The 13,201-nt window shown below is 31.0% G+C and overlaps 2 protein-coding genes across 3 annotated transcripts; both read right to left on the reverse strand.

Annotated features, from left to right (window-relative positions):
- Nucleotides 1-441: 441 nt before the first annotated feature.
- LOC146950639 (RING-H2 finger protein ATL40-like) lies at nucleotides 442-1,950 on the reverse strand. The gene is made up of 2 exons (XM_085746586.1): nucleotides 1,136-1,950; nucleotides 442-583 (listed from the first exon to the last, which is right to left on the reverse strand). The coding sequence occupies exon 1, from the start codon at nucleotides 1,948-1,950 to the stop codon at nucleotides 1,228-1,230; it is 723 nt and encodes a 240-aa protein (XP_085602712.1). The 3' UTR covers nucleotides 442-583; nucleotides 1,136-1,227.
- An 8,616-nt stretch (nucleotides 1,951-10,566) lies between these two features.
- Nucleotides 10,567-13,201, reverse strand: LOC146950640 (transcription factor TCP3-like). Of its 2 annotated transcripts, none has more exons than XM_085746581.1 (3): nucleotides 13,013-13,201; nucleotides 11,219-12,566; nucleotides 10,567-10,855 (listed from the first exon to the last, which is right to left on the reverse strand). In XM_085746581.1, the coding sequence occupies exon 2, from the start codon at nucleotides 12,252-12,254 to the stop codon at nucleotides 11,265-11,267; it is 990 nt and encodes a 329-aa protein (XP_085602707.1). In that variant the 5' UTR covers nucleotides 12,255-12,566; nucleotides 13,013-13,201; the 3' UTR covers nucleotides 10,567-10,855; nucleotides 11,219-11,264. The 2 variants fall into 2 exon arrangements, with proteins under 2 accessions (XP_085602707.1, XP_085602706.1); XM_085746580.1 differs by having other exon boundaries at nucleotides 11,219-12,572.

A 13,201-nucleotide genomic window follows, 5' to 3' on the forward strand; every position in this document is an offset into this window, starting at 1 on the left:
ACCTAATCTGCCCATATTATATATGAGAAATGATATTTGTACAACCATTTTGATACAACTTTTGTACAACTTTCTCTCTCATACTCTCATTATGATTTTATTTTCTCTCTTACTTTTTCTCTCTCTATTCTTTTTGACCAATAAGAAGAGAGAACAACAAAGTTGTCTCAAAAGTTGTACCAAAATGGTTGTTAAAATATCACTACTATATATCTAGGAGTCTTTATAGTATTACGTTAACCCACGTTACCAAACACCAGATCCTTTCTAAAAAATAAGTTTAATATTATACGATCATTGAAATTAATTCAACACCAAAACCGCTCATATTTTGACTAACACAACATGTACAAAAAAAAATGTCAAACATTACATCATCAAATTTTCAACCCAGTATGCATTCCCTGCCAATTACGGTAAAACCATACAAGAGATACCTCGTAATAATAATAATAGCAATATATATAATCAATGCTTCACACCAATGGCAGTTGACAAATATGCTTGAATTTTGTGGGCTGTTCTTACATTTCAAATTTCACGGTCGACAAGATATATGCAAATCACAAGTAAATAAAAAAGGGTTAATTATGTTTCTAGTCCCTATAAAATAGCGACCTTTTAAGTTTAGTCCCTACTTAATTTTAATAGCATTTTTAGTCCCTAATTTTGTTTTTCTGCACTGAGTATTAGTCCATACTCAATTCAAATTTGTTTAATTTATGCTTAAACTCTTAAATTTTTGAACAATTTTTTGCAGACATGTTTAGAACATTACTAAAAGTTCGTCCGCAAAAAATTATTGCAAAATTTGATTTCTACATCCAGATTTTATTACTTTTTATCTTTAACTTTTGTCGTTTTAAAAAATTCATATTTAATTCATTTCATGTCAGAAAATTCTAAATTTTAGTAAACGAACCTTTCATGGTGTTCTAATCTTGTCTCAAAAAAATCGTTCAAAAATTTAAGAGTTTAAGGATAATTAATCAAACTTTGTTTTAGCAGGGACTAAAATTATAAGTAAATTTTTTTTTTATAGGGACTAAAAATGCTATTAAAATTAAGTAGGGACTAAACTTACAAGGTCGCTATTTTATAGGGACTAGAAACATAATTAACCCAATAAAAAAAGATATATGTAAAACATCAATGAATTTGGTGACTCTTGTTGACCTTAAATGATGGTGTATCTTTTCTAATCTAAATTTTCTTGCATAATAAAATTTACTGGCTCTCTAAATCACGATCAATAGTAATATCTTCACGATGAGTGCTAGAAGGTTGGATTCTTCTCGAAGATCTATCTCTAGTAAGAATTCTACGAAAAGAGTTTAGCCTTGAAATATTTTTGGGGGACCCACTAGCACCATCTGATGTACCTTCAGATGGTGGTTTAAACGGAGTGGGACCCTCTCGTGGCTCTAGTTCAGGCCGCGGTTCAACCTTGGTTCGACAAATTGGACAGGTGGAATGCGAAGCTAACCACTTATCAATACAACCCACATGGAAACTATGCTTACAATTAGGAAGCAACCTCATCATTTCTTCATCTTCTACAACACTCAAACACACTGCGCATTCAACAATATTCTTGGAAACATTTTTGTTTTCTTCTTGTTGCTTTTGTTTGAAGAGGAAAGTGGGAAGAGCGGCGATGATTGTAGCGTCGACTCCAGTGTTGGCTGGCTCCGCGAATTGAGTGTGAGCTTGAGCGACGGTGAGGCTGAGTTGTTGAATGGCAGCTCTCCGACGAGCTTGGCGTTTGAGAACATACCTTGCATAGAGGTGAAGAGCTAAGACCAAAATCAATACAAGTGCTAAAGAAACTATGGCAGTAAGCAAGATTTTTTTGTTGAAGTTACTCTGACTTGATCCACGATAGAAATTTCCGAATGGATGATAATAATCATGATCATCATGGTTTGGATCATTATTGGGGTTACTCATAGCTATAATATATAAATATGCTTTGTGTTTTGTGTTTGTGAGAGAGAGAGAGAGAGAGAGAGAGAGAGAGAGAGAGAGAGAGAGAAGAGTAAAATGAAGAAGAATGAAAAGATGGAGGTTTGGTTTTTCTTTGGTTTATGGGTTTTTGACGTGGGTTGGTGTTTAATATATGCGTGCAATACGTGTGTGGAGTGAAGAATAATATGGCAAACAAAGACTTTAATATATAAGGTCATTTTCATTTTCATTTGTAAAAGTATGTGAACTAACACAAGAAACTGCCCATTTTTTTATTCAAAAGTTTTGACTGTTGAATATATATGTTTAGTGGGAACAGGGAAGGTAAGGGATACTATTATTTGTTTGATAGCTATAGAACTATTGCTTGGAGATTGGGATGACAACACTGTATAAAAAAAAAGGAAAAATAAGTAGTTGCGTAGAATATATATATATATATATATATATATATATATATATATATATATATATATGGGTTTGCTAGAACACACCCACTGGTTTTTATGTGGGAGTGTTTTAGCAAGTTATAACTAAAAAGTTAATAAATACACCTTAAGGTGTATGTTGCTATAACACACCTTCTAAGAAAAACAAGTGGGTGTGTTCTAGCAAATCCTATAGGGGTTTGCTAGGATACACCCACTTACTTTTTAGAAGGAGTATTTTAGCAAGTGAATAACTAAAAAGTGGTTAAATACACCCTAAGGTGTAGCTTTGCTAAAACACTCCCACATAAAAACTAGTGGGTGTGTTCTAGCAAATCCCATATATATATATATATATATATATATATATATATATATATATATATATATATATATATATATATATATATATATATATATATATATTTTGGCTTAAATATGCTTTCCGTCCTTGTAATTTGGGCTCGTTTTGGTTTTCGTCCCTGAAAAAAAAAAATTTGAAAAACATCCTTGCAAATTTTTATTTGTTTTAAAAAGGTCCCTGGCCCCACCAAAACGCTGAAGTGGCATGGTTTTGGCCACGTGGCAGTTGCTGACTATGCAACTTTTGCCACATGGCATGCCACATAATATTAAATTTTAAAAAACATTTTAAAATTCCGATTATAGTTTCGTATGATATAGTTATGATGAATTTGAATTTATATCATGAACACATAAGGGCTAAGGCTGTGTAAATATGGGTAGGGAGAATATATCATACTTTCTTGGATTATAGTTTATTATTAGAAGAGATTATTTCACTGTACAATAAAAAAAGAGAGAGAGCATTTATTTTTACAATAAGAAAGCATTTATTTAAAGAGAGCATATATTATTATACTTTACACTTCTCTAATTGTACTTAAGTTTTGTTTGATTTGTTGAAAAGTATTTATAAGAAAAAAATAAATTTTTAGATTTATTGAATAACTAATGTATTTTTTTTTTTGTGTACAAGGCTAAATAATAACTAATGTATTTGGTTTATATATAGTCCATATGCATTAGTTATTCAATAAATCTAAAAAATTGTGTTTTGCTTATAAATGGGAGCATAAGAGGTAAAAAAATTATTTGTCAATTTTAAAAGTAAATCGATCGTTCAACTAATAACTCGCAACAAAGAATTTTTTTTGTTCAAACGATTACGTAAAAAAAGAAATATTAATTTGTCTTGTACCGTGGGTTTACTCCACGGAGTATTAAGTGTGACAAAAAATTTTGAGAACTAGAATGCTGAATAAACACATAATTTTTTTGAGCAAGAATAAACACATAATTAAAAAAACTAAAGGTAGATAAACATAAGAAGTTGTTTGATTGATTGAGTGTATATCTATAATGATATTAGACTCGTCATGATCGTTCCTCAAAAAAAAATAAAAAGTAGTCATGATCGTGCCCAACTAAGAATGTGCCCGTGTGATCATGGGTAGATCATGATTTGCCATCTTTTTTTTTTATCTGAATTCATTTATTTGTATTGTTTTCTTATCTTCTTTTATCTAGATAAGTGGTTTCAATATAGGTTTAATTTTTATTTCATGATTTAGTTATCTCATCGTTAAAATATGGAGATGTTTTTTTTTCGCCGTCTTAATGTAATGCTGTTTGATTTTTACTATGTTGTGGTGTTCGGTTGGTTCATATTCTTTTATTAATTTTGATCCAATGACACTTTCAATCAATGACTTGAAAATTCATTTAACTTTCTATTCCAACATTTTTTTTTAGATAAACGAAATGACATATAACCATTAAAATTCACACACATAGATAAAGGGATCGATGTTCAAATTTAAATCACAACGTCCATCCTAACAATTTTGATATTTTATTAGTTGAGATAGGACTCATGTACAATTTTCTATTTTAACATCTTATAGCTAGCTAATGTCAACAAAATCGTTTAATTATTTAAATGCAAGTTGCAATTAATCTATGCATCAAAGAAAAGAAAAAGGAAAGTGGGAGCTCGTTTTTTTCTTTTGGAAGCTCATTGTTAGTTGACTTTCGAAGCCTTATAACGTGTGTTACTACTACGTAATACACACTCCGGTCACTATTATAAGCAAAAAACAACATTTTGGATTCATTCATTTAATGATGTATGTGGTCTATAATAAAGACCAAATACATCATTAAATGAATGAATCTAAAATGTTGTTTTTTGCTTATAATAGTGACCGGAGGGTGTATAAAGTTAAGTTGAGAATGGATTGAGTTCCACGTTACTACTACGTAACAAGGTGTTGATAAATTAAGAAGACTTTTACTTGTAACGTGTGGAATTAAAATGTTATCCAAGTCCAAGCAATAAAACATTTTATTGTTGTAGTAAAAAAAAAAAAAAAAAGAGTTTGCTTATGTTTGGTGATTTAAATAAGCCAGCTTATATCTTATTCGACTTGTGGAAATAAGATGTTATCCAAGTCCAAGCAATAAAACATTTTGCAAATGCTTTGGGATGCAAATAAGCTAGCGTATAGCTTATTCGACTATATTATAGCTTATTTAAATAAATTAGATGTGTTTGGTAGTAAGTTTTTTTCACTAGCTTATAGCTTTTCTTAAGATGCTATGGTCCCGTAGATTGATTTATTTTTAAGCTCATAAAAATAACTTATCGAAATAAAGAAACTTTTACTTATTATTTATAAGCTTGTCAATGTAGTTTATGAAAAAACATCTTATGAAAATATAATTTTTGCTAATGAGAACTTATGAATTAACATTTATCACAAAAACTTATTCCTTTACATAAACTATTTTTTATAAACTCAAAAATAAATCAATTCAAACGGGCACAAAACCATTTTAAATAACATTTCAGCTTATAACTTATACGTTTTTTATATTTTGTTCCATTTTTAACCATAAAACTATCCACTCCCTCTAATTAAAATCCACTCACTCAAATTTCCATCATCACAAAATAAAATTGTCCCTATTGTTTTATTTCGAACAAGATTTGATTTCCTTTAATTCACCATTCATTCATACTGCATTCAAAACGAAGGCTACGAGCGATCAAGCTTAAACCGGAGGAGCAACACAAGTATATATACTTGTATGATAAACTATTATATTTTCTTCTTGTTGCAATTCATTGAAGGGATTTCATGGTAGATAATTTGTTTGAATTTTTATATAGTTATATGTCACTTCTACTAAGAATTTAATTTTCTTTCGCAAATAGGATCATTTCACTAGAAGAAATCCTAAGTTCGGCACTAAATATGAAAATCTTATTTGAACATTGATTTCCCACATTGATAGAGTGTAACTCCTTCAACTATATAAACTTTGATGGCTCTGATACATTGATTTGTTGATTGTTCTTTGAAATTCTTTGAAATGTTTGAAGCCGAGTAATTTTTAGTGTTTGAGTTTGAGATGAGTTTTATATTTAACATTTTTTTTAAAGTTTTAAATCTTTTATTATTTATTACAAATAGTTCAATATTTCAAGGAGTTTTTTGTTTTGTTTTTTGGCACACAACAAAGGACCTTCCAACATTTTATTGCCCTTTCTTAGGTCACAAGCTTGCGTTACCAAGCTCGGCTTCAATATTTCAAGGAGTTGATATGTGAAAACCAATTAAAGTGTTACTGAATTGATTTGAATCCAAACTCCAGTATCATAATTTTTTTGTTACTATTTATATTTTGTTTATACATTTACGATTGAAGAAAAAACAATGATTGGTGTTCCTTTAAGTTTTAATCTAAAAAATTTACAATAGATGATACTTGAAAAATGATTTGTAATTGTTTAAAAAATTGAAATTTTTGTGATTTGTTAAGTCTAAACTTAAGTTTGAATTATCGTTGTCTAATTAGGGGTAAAATGAAAAGTTTGGGGGCTCTTAGAAATATGGAGGTTCAAAAAGAAATTCTTGATTAAGAGCCATGGAAATTGTATTAAGCCCAACATTAATTCTGATCGTGGACACAGCAGAGTCATTTGGGCCTGAATTTTAGACAAGCAGCGTATATAGTATACAATCAAGAATAATTCACCTCATACCCCCTTAAATTATACCTCTATCCCACATTCAAGTGTTTAAATTACCTTTCTTTCTTATAAATAGAAAATAATTTTCAATTTTTTTTTTATGTGTGTTTGAGTTTGCTGTAATTGAAGTGAATTCTGGTAAACTCAAACTTTGACTTTAGTCTGTCTTTTGAAAAATTTAAAGTTTGAATTTGTCTGGTTAAATTTGCGAGATTTGCTTAGGTAGGGGTTAAGTTTGGAGCAACATTTAGGCTCAAATAATCCTGCTTCAAATTATGAGCACGTTTAGATGGAAGGCTAAGAAGGGGATGGTTTACTCTCTTTTTTTAGTTATAGACACTAAATTATTTTTTTAAATTAATTAAGTGTGTTTGAAATATTATATGATCATTTATTATGATATTTTCTTATTGATTTTTAAAAATATCAAATAAGCACAACATTAATCTACGTTTATCCGAAGTATAAATAAGGATTAAATGAATTATACTTAAGGGTATGTTTAGATTGGTTTATTTGAGTTTATCTACGACATAATTTTTGTGAGACTGTTTGGAAGAATTTATGACAATTTTCATAAGTTTTTTTAACTTATTTTCACTAGTTCTCCAATATATTTTATAAAAATAACTTATAACATATACAAAAACAATTTAACGTTATTTACAACAAAAGAAAAACAATTTAACAATGTTTTATCTTCTACTATAAAAATGTCTTATGCAAACTTATACATATTGCTATAAGTTACCAATAAACGGTTTATTCAAACACATCCTTATGGTTACTCTAGAGTATGTCTGGGAGTTTGGAGAAGAGAGAAGAACTTTGGAGGGTGTTTTTGTAGAGAAATCTTTCAAAAGAAATTGAGAGTGTTTTTTTTAAAGAATGATAAATTAATACTTATGACTAATGTATTTTTATTTTGAAAGTATTATAACAACATAAATTAAATTTGAAAAATTTACTCAGGGCCTGTTTGGTTTGGCTTCTGAGAAGCAATTCTAGCCCAAAATCAATTCTCTACAGTGCCAAAAGCAATTCTAGCCAAAAACAACGTGTTTGGTTCAGCTTTTCAGAATTGCTTTTGTCCTCCAAAAGCAATTCTCCATGAAGCTACAAATCCTAGCTTCTAGCTTTTCTAGAATCAATTCTCCTTGAACGTGTATAGGTTTGTATATTTTATTATTACAACACGTTATTTTACATTATTGCCCTTTATCAATTCTCATTCTTTATCAATTCTCCTTTAGCTATGTCTATTTTAGTAATTATACATTCAAAAGCAATTCTACATAATTGCATCCAAACATAAATCATTTTGTTTAATCAATTCTACATAATTGTATCCAAACATAAATCAATTCTCTCAGAATCAATTCTGTCAGAATCAATTCTATCAGAATCAATTCTCTCAGAATCAATTATATTCAAAGCTGAACCAAACGGGCACTCAAACTTTTCAAACTCCTTTCTTCAATATAATTTTTTAGTTTCTCAAATTAAAAAGATTTTATATTATAGGAAGAATACTAACCCACGTAGTCCTCCCTTTCCCTTCCCAAAGCTCTCAACTCTTACTTCATTCTTTCTTTCCTTACAAGTCCTCCCCTCTCCTCTCATTCCATCAAAATTTCGAAACAAACCCTATGGAGATGGATCTTTTGCTGGGAGAGTCATAAGGGAAAGGGAACGTCAGTGCTAATTTCTTAGGCAAGTTCATTTGTGAAGTACCTAAAGCTACTACTAGGACATAGAATAGAATAGCATAATCAATTTTCCACATGCTAATGTTGGCCTCGTACGTTATTCAAACAATTAGGCCAGCAAATTATTTATATCAGCCGTCCTATACTTTTGTTACAATTTCACTCCCCTTTGAAATTCTGATACATAGATTGTTCAAGTCGACATAATCATCAAGGCGGGGTTTAACATGGGAAAGGGGAATTGTTTCCCACCATGGGAAAGTTTTTTATGACCATTAGATTAATTAGGTGTACATATTTTATAATAGACTGCCTGTATTATATTTTTTTTCTTTCTCTTTCATATTGTCTTCAACCCATGAATACCAAAATTTTGCAGAGATCTGAAATCCATGTTTTACCAAAGCCTTTCCAGGTAACATTCATAAACTCAAAAACACATTGATTCTTGGCCTTTTTTGCAAGAACCTTAAAACACATGCAAATAAAAATCACCAATTCTAAGAATAAAAAAGTGTGGGAACATTAATGAACAAAAAATCAAGTTAAAAACAAACATCAAAAGTTGCTCACGGCAATGGTTTTGATTTTGTTTTCCTATGAATTAACTTGTTTTGTTTGTAACTTAATTGTTCAACAAAAAATTAAGTAAAAAATAGAAAATAAATTTTGTTGTGTTTCATGAAATAATTATATGACTTTTGGATTATAACACTCAGAATCTTGTTTGTTCATAGGAAAACAAAATCGAACATTAATGAAGAAAACATTAAGTTAAAAACAATCATACAAAATCTGCAATGGTATCTCTTGTTAATTGTTCTTTAATTTTATTTACTGGGTGTTTTAAGAACAACGTGATGAAGATGGAGTCAGTGGTGGTCAATAGCTGGAATTTGAGAGGTTGTTGTTGGTGGTGGTGGGTGAGTAGAGACATGGAGGAAAAAGAAGGATGATGGAAGACAATGTAAAAATAATCTAGTGTTGAAAGACTATGACAATATTATGTTCCTTACATTATCTAATGGTCATAAAAAACTTTCCCATGGTGGGAAACAATTCTGCTTTCCCATGTTAAACCCCACCCATAATCAATGTTCTAGCATGCTAGGATATCAATTCCTAGCATTTAAAACATTAGGCTCTCTCCAAAATTTAGCAAAAACATAGATGCAAGAGCATCGGTTTTTAAGGTACATAATTTGAGTTTCATACTCTACTAAAAAATGGTCCTCAATGTCGGCCACATCATACATATGCAACTCATCAATTTTGCTCCAATAATGAAAAAAATTATACAACTCTTATATATCTCTTTTATTTGCATTCAATGATATTTTGTCATATCATAGTTCCTCCGATGAACTAAAAAATTAAGATCAATGATCATCAGCGTACGAAATTTCCTATGGCACGCTCATTGGAGATGCTCCAAGGTTTACAAAATCAAGCAAGAAAATAATTGAATGTCCTATGTACCATATCAAACAAATGGTTGAGTGACATCAATAGACCGAAGCACACCATATTCTTAACCGAGTAACATAGTAATTGAACTATGGTTTGGTTCAAAGTTGGCTTTTGTTTCTTTCTTTATGGTTGAGTTTTGACTACTAAGTTTTACGTGACATGTGAGACTTTTTTTTACGGAATGTATCAGTTTTGTTGTTTTTTTACGTTAGTCTTGTAGCTGACGTACGTTTGAGTTACTTCAAACACGCAGGTCCATATTTGGTTTCAAGAATTTTCTTGTTTTGGTCACACAGTTCTGTTTGTAGCATGGGTTTTTTTTAGGACTAATCTGATTACTTTTCCTAGATTATACATGGACTAATCTGTCCCTTAATATGACTGACTAATTTAGGGTGTGAGTCGCACTTCAAATGTCTAGTTATGTGCGTGAGGGTGTGTGTTAAAAAATCCTATATTGGAAGTGATATGGTTCGAGTTAGGCCTAACAACAAACTCTTAAGATATAATACTATTTTTTTTTTTTTATGTTTTGTCTACCACGTCGTTGGAGAAAGAATATGCTTACATAATTATATCAAAATGAACACACACATCGACTCAACAAACACATTTTTTTTTAAGAAAATTGAGTTAGAGACTATAACCAGTTTATCTTTGTGAGGCACTAAATAACTGTCTAGTGAAATTGAAGCATACACAGAACTGCATAGTGAATCAAAAGGAAACTTGGAACTTGAAAGACATGGAAAAAGGAAACTAACATATATTTCTGCTATAGGGGACAAAAATAATTGAGTAAATCAAAAACAGCCCTAGATGGATTATGTTTGTCTTGAAGTGGTTTAGCAAGAATATGAATGAAACATCTGTATTACTTTATATTGAACCTATAAACTATGCTTTCTACCCTGTAAATACACAATAAGAATCAAAACAAAATCCAGCACAAAGCCATGTATTAATTGAGCAAAGTATACCAAGAAATATTACATAATACTACTACTTAAATATATCTAGCAGCATTGGTTCGAATGAAGTAGTGAACCTACTTCCAGTTGCTTAAAAAAACATAAAAAGCACCAATGTAAATGGTTACAATAAGGAGAGAACATAAATAATACCACAAAAAAGTTTAATCCAACAAGACAAATTTTGGGTATCATCAAAATGTTTCCATCTTAATCTTCCAATGTCTTCATGGCTTGTAGACAATGCCCCTGCATAACAAGATTCAAGACAGGAATTTAAAATGGAGTAATCAACTATGTACAAAAATAACTTAGATGTTTTTATATTATTTGTTTCATTAAAAACTAAACAAGACAATTTTGCAATTGTCATGAATTGGTCCCTTTGTTTTCAGAGTTTAAAAAAACTTCTGCGACAACGATCTGGATCATAATATTAAGGTTTTGTATGTCTCAGTTTTTGCAATGTGACCATGATTTAAGCTTCATTAGCCATATTTGGCTGTAATTTTTCGCAATATAAAAAATATCGAGACACGAAAGCAATTTAAAATTTTTATGGTTATAAATACTAATCCTAGAAAATGAGAAAAAATGGCAATTGTGGAGTACCTGATAGAAATGGAAGACTGTAGCATTGTGAAATTCATACTAATGGTTAGTGATGAGAATTAGAAGAAGAGGATGGCCTTTCGGAACCAACTCCATGGCTCTCATCCTCACCTTGAATTCTAGCAGGAATACAGAAACCTGTCAAAGCATCAGACAGAAACCTGCTACCAAAGATAGAAGCTTGGGGAATTTGTTGTTGAGACTTGTGATTATGATGATCCACCGAGGCATCGGCAATTGGAATATCATTCCAAGGACGGAGTGATGGTGAAAAACTGGACTGAAGGGTCCCCCTATGGGCGGAAAAAGCCGAACCTTGGCCTAGAAACGTAGGCGAATTAACCATAAACCCGGTTCTATTCATATCAGCTGTGTTCCAATTCACAATCCTGTTATAATTAGCATCAAATCCAACAGGGTTTGATCCAGAGAAAAGTGTTTGATCATTTGAAGCTGAATTGTCTTGGAATGAATGAAGAGAAAGACCAAGATCCTGTGTTGAGTTGTTTGTTCTTGAGATTATATCAGAAGAGTAGCTTTGAAAATTCATAGATTCACCAACAGAAGTTGTTGGAAAAAATGCTATAGCATCATTATCAATAGTTGATTGAATGAAACCTGAATGGTTATGGTTATGGTGATTGTTCTGCTGCAAATTGTAACCAGAAGATTCTGATTGTTCTGCTGCAATAACCATTTCATTTGTTTCTACTGCATTATTATTATTATTCTCTTCCTCTTGTAACTCTTCTGTTGCATTTGGAATTGGATTCCATGGTGGAAGCTGATCAAGTTTGTCAATAGCAGACTTAGCCTTTTTGATGAGCCAATCAACAGCTTTACTCGGTCTGTCGTAGCCAAGACGGTCTTGAACATCATAGAATTGAATTGCTGTGTGCGCTGATAATCGAACACGTCGATCACGAGGACCTTTCGCAGTGTATACCTTACTATGTCTGTCTTTTCTACCTGTTGCCCTTACAATGTGGCCTCCTTGAACTTGAACTATTTCTCCTCCTGTGCTCTTCATTCCCATTAATCCTCTTATATAATTTTTTTGTGCCTATGAATTTGAAAAGATGGTTCTATTGTGTTTCTGTTTCTTGCATATGCATATTGATATTTGTGTAGTGTGAAATTTGATGCCACTTGAGTCAATGTATATGCTTCAAAATTTGTTCTTGTTTTGTGATTATTGATGCACTTGCTTGTTGATAATGACAACCACTGAGAGTTTGATTCTTTCTTCTTTTATTTTTCCTTTTTTTTGTGGCCTTGTTTTTCTACTTTTTTTCTCTTCTAATTGATGTTGGATTTCTTATAGAATTTCTTCATGTGGATACTTTTTCTGCAGCTGAAAATAACCCTTAATTCTACCACATATATTGATCCCAAAACCAAAACCAAAACTAAAACATGTAATAGCAATATAGTACTCTAAAATATGCATATGCAAGATAACAAAAGTTAATTACTCAATGCTTTTTTGTTTATGGGATTTATAACCAACTCATGTGCTAAAAGATAGTAAAAGGACATAGTAAACAAAATTTAGTAGATTGTTAATTGGTGTTGTTTATTATATGAGAATCCCAAATTTTTTTAAAGATAATATAAAGAATTTTTAAGCTTTCAAGTTGAAGATTGTTTGTAAATGGGAAGGGTAAAATTCACAACAAACTAGAATAGGACATTGAAATCAGTGATGTATGTCACATGGGGGTTCAGAAGGTTTTTGCAAGAAAAATATGAGTGGATGATGCAAAGTTAGGGAGTGGAGGAAAAAAATGGTACCTTTTGGCCTATGAGAGCTCCAAGATGCTTCTGCAAAGAGTGGCAAAGTGGTCTTAGAGAGAAGAGATTAAAGATCTTTTGGTCTTTTTTTAGCCCCACAAATGCTAATGTAAGATTACAACAACTTGTCTACAAAACTTCAACTATATTGTGTGTGAGTCATATCTTTTTGAGTACAACAATAAACTT

This window comes from Medicago sativa, chromosome 2, assembly GCF_051527215.1.
Source record: "Medicago sativa cultivar Bolivia chromosome 2, Bolivia_mono, whole genome shotgun sequence".
Lineage (NCBI taxonomy): Eukaryota > Viridiplantae > Streptophyta > Magnoliopsida > Fabales > Fabaceae > Medicago > Medicago sativa.